This window comes from Nanorana parkeri, unplaced genomic scaffold (genome assembly GCF_000935625.1).
Source record: "Nanorana parkeri isolate BGI_ZX_2015 unplaced genomic scaffold, ASM93562v1 scaffold1863, whole genome shotgun sequence".
NCBI classification, from domain to species: domain Eukaryota; kingdom Metazoa; phylum Chordata; class Amphibia; order Anura; family Dicroglossidae; genus Nanorana; species Nanorana parkeri.
Genome location: NW_017308131.1, coordinates 52,912 through 60,365, shown reverse-complemented (window position 1 = coordinate 60,365; position 7,454 = coordinate 52,912). Strand labels below are relative to the sequence as shown.

General features: G+C 42.3%; 1 protein-coding gene across 1 annotated transcript in view; it reads left to right on the top strand.

Annotated features, from left to right (window-relative positions):
• LOC108799965 (alpha-2-macroglobulin-like) overlaps positions 1 to 7,454 on the top strand; it is a 78,182-nt gene that overhangs the window by 27,991 nt on the left and 42,737 nt on the right. The window contains exons 13-16 of the mRNA XM_018571915.1: positions 477 to 543; positions 1,463 to 1,608; positions 3,343 to 3,492; positions 6,181 to 6,363. Coding sequence (XP_018427417.1) covers positions 477 to 543; positions 1,463 to 1,608; positions 3,343 to 3,492; positions 6,181 to 6,363 — 546 coding nt within the window. The remainder of the gene's footprint in view (positions 1 to 476; positions 544 to 1,462; positions 1,609 to 3,342; positions 3,493 to 6,180; positions 6,364 to 7,454) is intronic.

Sequence of the window (7,454 nt, the reverse complement as noted above, 5' to 3'; positions counted from 1 at the left end):
CTCCCCCCCCTCCCCCCCCCCCCCCCCCCCCCCCCACTTACCTACCTGCCGCTCGTCTCCTTCGCGCAACCAGGAAGACAATTGGGATTCCCCGAACTTCCAGGTTGGGGGGAGGGTACTTTGGGCAGAGGAGCCATAGGCTTCTTCTGCCGTCAGTCAAGCTCTGACTGCAAGGGTGGGGGCATGGCCAGCCGCACGCTGTGTGTGTCTATGGATGCCTCCACAGCAGTCGGCTAGCTGATGGAGGCACCCATGCAGAAGGTCTGGATACCACTAGAGAACGAGGAAATAAAAAATACAGAATAAAAGAACAATGTAGAGCCCCCCATAAACCAGAAAATTAAAAACAATACATTTATTTTCTCCGGTGTCACAGATAGCCCCTAAAGGTTTCATGAACACTGCACAATGGATTACATTTTGCTTTTTTACTGTTATTTATTCAAATGCTTAATTAATCATTTTTCATTGCACAGGTGACTTATATGGGATCTATAGTAGACACCGGCTCTTTAGAAATCAATGTTAAAAATGGAAATGAAGGTGAGATAATTCGTTTTATGACCAACCCACCAATAACAGCTGTATAAAACTACAAACATTATTTTTCTAGCTTTGGATACAGTGGGGCAGGGTTAGAAACCCTGCTGAGTTTTTACTGCTTTTGGTACTCCATTAGAGAGATTTACCCTCACTTCCTGTCCTGATTTAAAAGACAGGAGGTAAAAAAAATATTCAATAGAGACACTGATCTGACACTTCTAACTTTCCCTGTTAAAGAAAAAAATTTCATGTGTGTTGCTCTTAGAGATTTACTCTCATTTCAAGGCTGGTAAAATGTTTTCAGCAGGACAGAAAGTGAGGACAGACGCTGTGCTGAGCGACTTCCCCTCTGCTGTTAAAACCCGGGGGGTGACATATTCGCTCAGCATAGCAGCCAATCAAAGAAGACCTAGTATTCATTCATAAAATTCTAGCCATGTGCTGAATGGCTGCTGTGCGATGCGAGTGAGTGATCCCTATGTATTACCAGCTCAGCACAGCGGATGTACAGGATCCAGAAGGTCGCTGTAGAGCACTGTAGCAGCTGTGGTTACTACAGTGTTTTACATGACCACATTGGCCCTTCCAGGTATAACATATACATATATATATATATACTTACATTGGGCCAAGCTAAATCAATGTAAGTACTGTATATATTAAAATGTATGACTGAAGTTCTGCATTAAGGCCCTGTGTTGATGGGCTGTTGTTTGAGTCATTGCAAATGCAAAAAAGAAGGCCAGCTGCAGGTGAAATTCACTTGTCATTGAATTCTAAATGATTCCAGAAGCATCTCAAACACGATGCCAAGTCCAAAGTCTATCGACCCAGGTCCTAGGAGGATATTTCTTTTTTCTCATACCTGATTACCTCATATGATTCTGACCTTTATAAATGCCTTCTCTATCTCTGGCAGATCTACATGGCAAGGCTACTTTTAATCTTCCTGTAAGTGGAGGAAAATCTTCCACTCTTCGTGCCCTTGCTTACATTTTATTACCCGATGGGGAGATTTTGGCAGACTCGGCAAAATACAACATGCAAAAATGTTTCAAAAATCAAGTAAGTTGCCTAAATATTGACCTCTTGATCTCTGTACCAATGGGTTATACCCCCACTTGCAGGAGTAGGATGCCAGGCACAAAAAATAAAGGTTAGCTCTGGGGGTAGCTCCTGCCTGTGGCCACACCTATCCAAGGCACCTCAGTTAGTCACAAAGCAGAAGATACAAGGCACAAATAGACCCAAATAAGGGAAGGTGATGTGTCCTTTAATGAAAAGGATTTTATTCTCTTTCGCTCATTGAAGGGCACAACGGAGATCTTGATCTCTGTACCAATGGGACGTCTCAAGGCAGTGTCCACCGAGGGGCAGGAATAATAAAGAATTGAACAACATGTCCTTCAATGAACGAAAGAGAAAACTGATTTTGCATGATCTAGTCACAGGTTTACTTTCTGGCCTGGGAGAACTCTGGTACAAACTTTGTAAAGCTTATTCTAAACAAACTTACTAAGCATCAGCTTAAGTGCACTAAAATGTATTTGTTACTAAAGCAATGATGTTGCTATGAAAATAAAGCACAAATAAAGCTGCCCATACACCTTACAATTATCTGCAGATTTTCTGGGGTCAGATGGAAAAGGTGCAACAGATTCCTCCATCTACGCTAAACTGTGTGGATGGAGTAATCTCTACCTGGGCCAATCTGTTGCACTTTTTCCATTTGACCACAGAAAATCTGCAGATAATTGTAAGGTGTATGGGCACCTTAAGGCATGACTTTAAAGAAAGCAATGAATAATTAGCCTTCCCACTGCCCAGATGAGGTGCAGTTGGCATTCAACTTCATTTAGCAATTTGTTTAATATAGTTCACTGCTGTATCTTACATAGTATTTGAGGTTGAATAAAGACATTAGTCCATCAAGTCCAACCTATTAGGATCTCATTCTAGGAGTACCCGTACCCCTGTATATTACGGTCCCTTAAGAAATCGTCCAAAAGTTTCTTGAACAATTCCACATTATTTGCTGAAATCACCGCCTGTGGCAGTGAGTTCCAGACCCTAACTGATCTTACTGTGAAGAACCCCCTTCGCCCCTTGTGCTGGAATTTTTTTTCCACCAATTTTAGGTGGTGGCCTCTAGTTTTTGTAATGGAGTTAATTTTAAACAGTTTATCGCTAATGTTGCTACCACCATTGAACATTTTGTACATGGAGATCATATCCCCCCTTAATCTCCTCACCTCCAATGTGAACATGTTTAAATTTAGTAGCCTTGTCTCGTAGCTCTGGTCCTCCATACCCCTAATTAGTTTGGTTGCCCTCCGCTGGACTTTTTCCAACTCAAGGACATCTTTTCTTAGTACTGGTGACCAGAACTGGACCGCGTACTCCAGATGAGGTCGAACCAATGATCTATAAAGTGGCAAAATTATAGACTTGTCCCTGCAATACATCCCCTTTTTAATACAGGACAAGACCCTGCTAGCTTTGTTTACAGCAGCCTGGCACTGCAAACTACCTTTCAGTTTGTGGTCTACAATGACCCCCAAATCCTTCTCCATTTCTGACTTCCCCAGCGGCATACCCATAATTGTATAACCCATTTGTTTATTTTTAATTCCAAAGTGCATTACTTTGCATTTATCGACATTAAACCTCATCTGCCACATTAATGCCCACTCCCCTATTTTATCCAGGTCCTCCTGTAATGTTATAGTGTCTAAGTCCGTGTCTATTACCTTCCCTATTTTGGTGTCATCCGCAAACACGGAAATATCTTGTTACCAGGTATCATTTGGGTTCTCTCCTGATGAGGTCCTTCCAGGATCGGATGTGTCTATAAAGGTCCAGGCTGCCCCTGGCTCTCTCTGTGGTCTCAGGGTGGTGGACAAGAGTGTAGTGCTGATGAAACCAGACAAGGAGCTGACTGCTGACAAAGTGAGTAACACATTCAAGTACTGGACTGTCATTGTTACAGCGCTGTTGAAGCATCACATTCTTAGCATCAACCAACATCACTGCACAAGTATTGCTTTGAAAAGTAGGACTGTTAGGACATAATGTGTATACCGAGGAGAAAAAAGCGTTCAGCGCCTCGGCCCTCTCCTTGTCGTTTGTGACTAGCTTCCCGCTTTCATCCTTTATTGGGCCTATCTGCTCCTTTCTCACCTTTTTACTGTTAATATATTGGTAAAATTTTTTGGGGTTCTTTTTACTATCTGCAGCGATATGCTTTTCACACTCAGTTTTAGCTGCCCGGATTTCTAGTTTGCATTTTTTGTTACATTCTTTGTAGTTAAGGAACGCCAATGCCGACCCCTCTGTCTTATATTTTATAAATGCCGCTCTCTTGTCCTTGACGTGTTGTTTTACAGTTTTATGGTGATCACCAAAAGCCACAACACATTTATTAGAAAGAAATAGCTAGCTATTGATATATGCCATACATTTAAAGAGAAGTTACATAGTTGCAATGTTTTTGAAAGGTAAAATAGGAAACAGAAAATCTGAAAAAGAAGAGAACATTCTGCATAAATCGTTGCATTTTCCGGGTGACTGCACGTTTTGGTGTTTGGGGGGGCTACTGGAAAGAGCCTGATGACAAGAGCATGGTAGATATCCAAAGCAAAGTTAGGACAGTTGTATAGGGTCCAAGAGGAGCCACAGAGAGTGGTGTGGGGATCAATAATCTGTATAGACAAGCTGGGACTGGGCTGCCGATGCAGACAAACTGTTACTACAGTGCAAGGACAGGGTTTGTACCGACAAGCTTCAACTGGAGTACAAGTCCAGGATCTATGCAGGCAAGCAGGGATGCTCTGTGTCTCACCAGCAGATGGAGGGAAGATATGATTGAAGTGCAGGATCTACTAGAAGCTGGCCTTCAGCAGGGCCAACAATGGTGCAGATCGGTTTGGCTACAGGACAACTCTCAGGGTGCCGTTCTCAGAATTGCCTTGCTGGTGCAGGCAGGATCAAGCAGAAGTAGCATGAAACAGAATTATTTACAGACTCAGGGTGAAGGTTAGGACATGTAGCAGGGAAATTTAGTCAGAAAAAACAGGCAGTCATAATTGGGAATACAGAAAACAAACCTAAATACATAAGGTAAAGCCCAAACTGAAAACAGGCAGCAGCTAAAAGGGCAAGGCAGTATAGATTAAGCCAGGGCTCAAAATTTCAGGTCCTGAGCTACTAGCCAGGCCTTCGAAGTTACTCGCCACCAGTTGCCCTTCATAACACAAACAAACACACACAGGGCACAACGCGCACACAGCACAACACACATACAGCCACAGCACAACGCACAGGACATTACACATACAGCCACAGCACAACGCACAGAGCATTACACATACACATTTCATCTGAAATACATTTTTAGTATTCGCACATGTCTAATAATATGCGTGTGAGGGGGGCAGTTTTTACTTTTTTTAAATAATTTTTTATTATGTTTTTATTATTTTATTTATTTTTATTGTATTATTTTTTTACAGTTGGGGGGGGGGCTTCGGGGAAATATTAGGGGTCCAAACAGACCTCTGACATTTTCCTTTTAAAATAGAAAAGAAATTGAGGACCCCGAATCCTCAATTTCTATTTTCTACAGCCTCAGCACTCAATGAATGGGAGGCACTCGGTACAGAGGCTTCCCATTCATTCAGACACTGATAGTAAAATATTTACTATCAATAGTTTCTGAATGGGGAGGAGCCTCTGTACTGAGTGCTACTCCCCATTGAGGAAATCCAGAATGAACAGGCTGTAATGTAAATCACCGCCTGTTCATTCATAACTGGGGACACATAGAACTATGTGTCCCCAGTTATTTACAAACACTTTACAAATCGCACCAGTGTTTGTCCTTCGCACACGGAGGATCGGTAAATATCAATGATATTTACCCATCCCCCGCTCTGCCTCGCACAGAGCCGCTGTCATCCTGAAACTGACAGGATGACAGCGGCTCCGATCTCCACCTCGCTCGGCCATCCTGACAGCTGCGGGCATGGCTTCTCTCGCTCTCGGACCGGCTTCTCTCCTCACGGCTTCTCTCCCGCTCGGCCATCCTGACAGCAGGCAGCGCTACTTCCTGCGACCCCGGACGGACGGACGAGGGAGCGCTGTCATCATGTCGGGGAGGAGGAGAGAAGCCGCCCCGAGGAGTGCCTGACTCAATGGCTTCATTTCCACTCGCCCCCACGCAATTTTCACTCGCAATTTGCGAGGGGGCGAGTGGAAATTTTGACCCCTGGATTAAGCCATAAACAGGCATGCTTAAATTATGGATTAGCAATGTTTGCTGAGGGTGGAGCCCCTAAATAACTACAAACAGACAGGTGTGGTAAAGGTTAAGATGCATCTTGGAGCCACATACAAGTACATGTATAACAGCACATGGAGAATAATTGATGGACAGAATATCCCAGAAACAAAGAGAATATAAAAAGATGACGCAGGACATTTTTTCTGAAATTTATAAAGTGACCCTATCCTGTGCACTTACCTATGCCAAAAACCTTTTCCATAACCAATGCCAAAGCTAGTATGAAGTTTGTGATAAAATGGCTTATGCATAAGGCTTGAAATATTCAATGCATTCTTTTTATTTTGTTTTATAAGGTTTTTGATCTATTTCCATATTGGGAATTTGAAGATTATGACTATCGTGTCCAGGACCATGATAATCCTTGTGTATCTCCTGACTTCATATCATCTCCATTTCTCAGAAGGCCAGGGCCCATTGTTCGCCCATGGTTCCCTAGGTTTCCTAAGGGAGATGTTGATGTGAACACCTTATTTAAGGTACATTGGAATAAACTAACTGGTTGGAAATATTACTACACATTTTTGGCTCTTTGCACAGCACAGGAAGTACCTGAACAGGAATAGTTTGGGATCTTCTTAAATGTACAATGTTCTAGAAACAGATCATTCCTTGAAGAAATGATGATGGGATTCCAATGTTTTTCAACTCTGTTATACATATAGCAAAAATATCAATATTAAAATAGAACTTCAGAAAAAGTACATATTATCCAGTTATGTTTGGTATTCCTTTAAAGAAGAACTCCAGAAAAATTACAGACTTGCCCTTCCAGTGGGGCTACCCCCGCATTGCAAGAGTTAAGTGCTTGTTTTATCTAGGGGGCTCAAAGCGTTTTACTCACCTGATCCCCGGTCCCACAGTGGTCAGCACTCACACAGTGTATAGGATGTGAGGATGCCAAGGGACATATTATTGCTGCAGCAGAGGAGGAGACAGACAGGACAGAGCGCTCAGTCGGCTCCGAGGATCGGGTGAGTATAACTTTATTTTGGAACCTGGACAAAAATGAGCACTTAACCCTTGCAGTGTGGGGTAGCCCTATTGCAATGGATGAGAACATTTTTACCCCAAGTTGTTCTTTAAATGTATCTGTTCAGTTAATTTATTTGTAATATTACATATATCTATCCTTTAGTTATATTAAAGAAGAATACAGGAAATAAAATAAATATGGTGTTTTTGTACCCCCTTACGTTTAATGTTGAAATGCATATTTTAAGTTCAAAATAATAATGTAGGCTAGACATGAGATTAGTTGGTTAGAGATTAAAAAAGGTTTGTATAGCTGAATTTTAATATTGTAATTATAAAGGGCAATTTTAATTTTTATCCCCTTGAACTTCTCTCAGATGGCGCCTGTGTTCCTACTAATGTCGGGGGTGGTTCTCTCATGAAGATAAGCTTCTGAGCAAAATGGAGGCAATATCTTATGCATGCTCGGTAGCAGCAGATACTTCCCAACATGATAGGAAACTCCCCTCATGCGCATCCTACCTCCACCATTTTGGGAAAAACAGGGCAATGTGAATTGTGCATGCATGGTATCACTCAAGGCTCTAAAGCATGC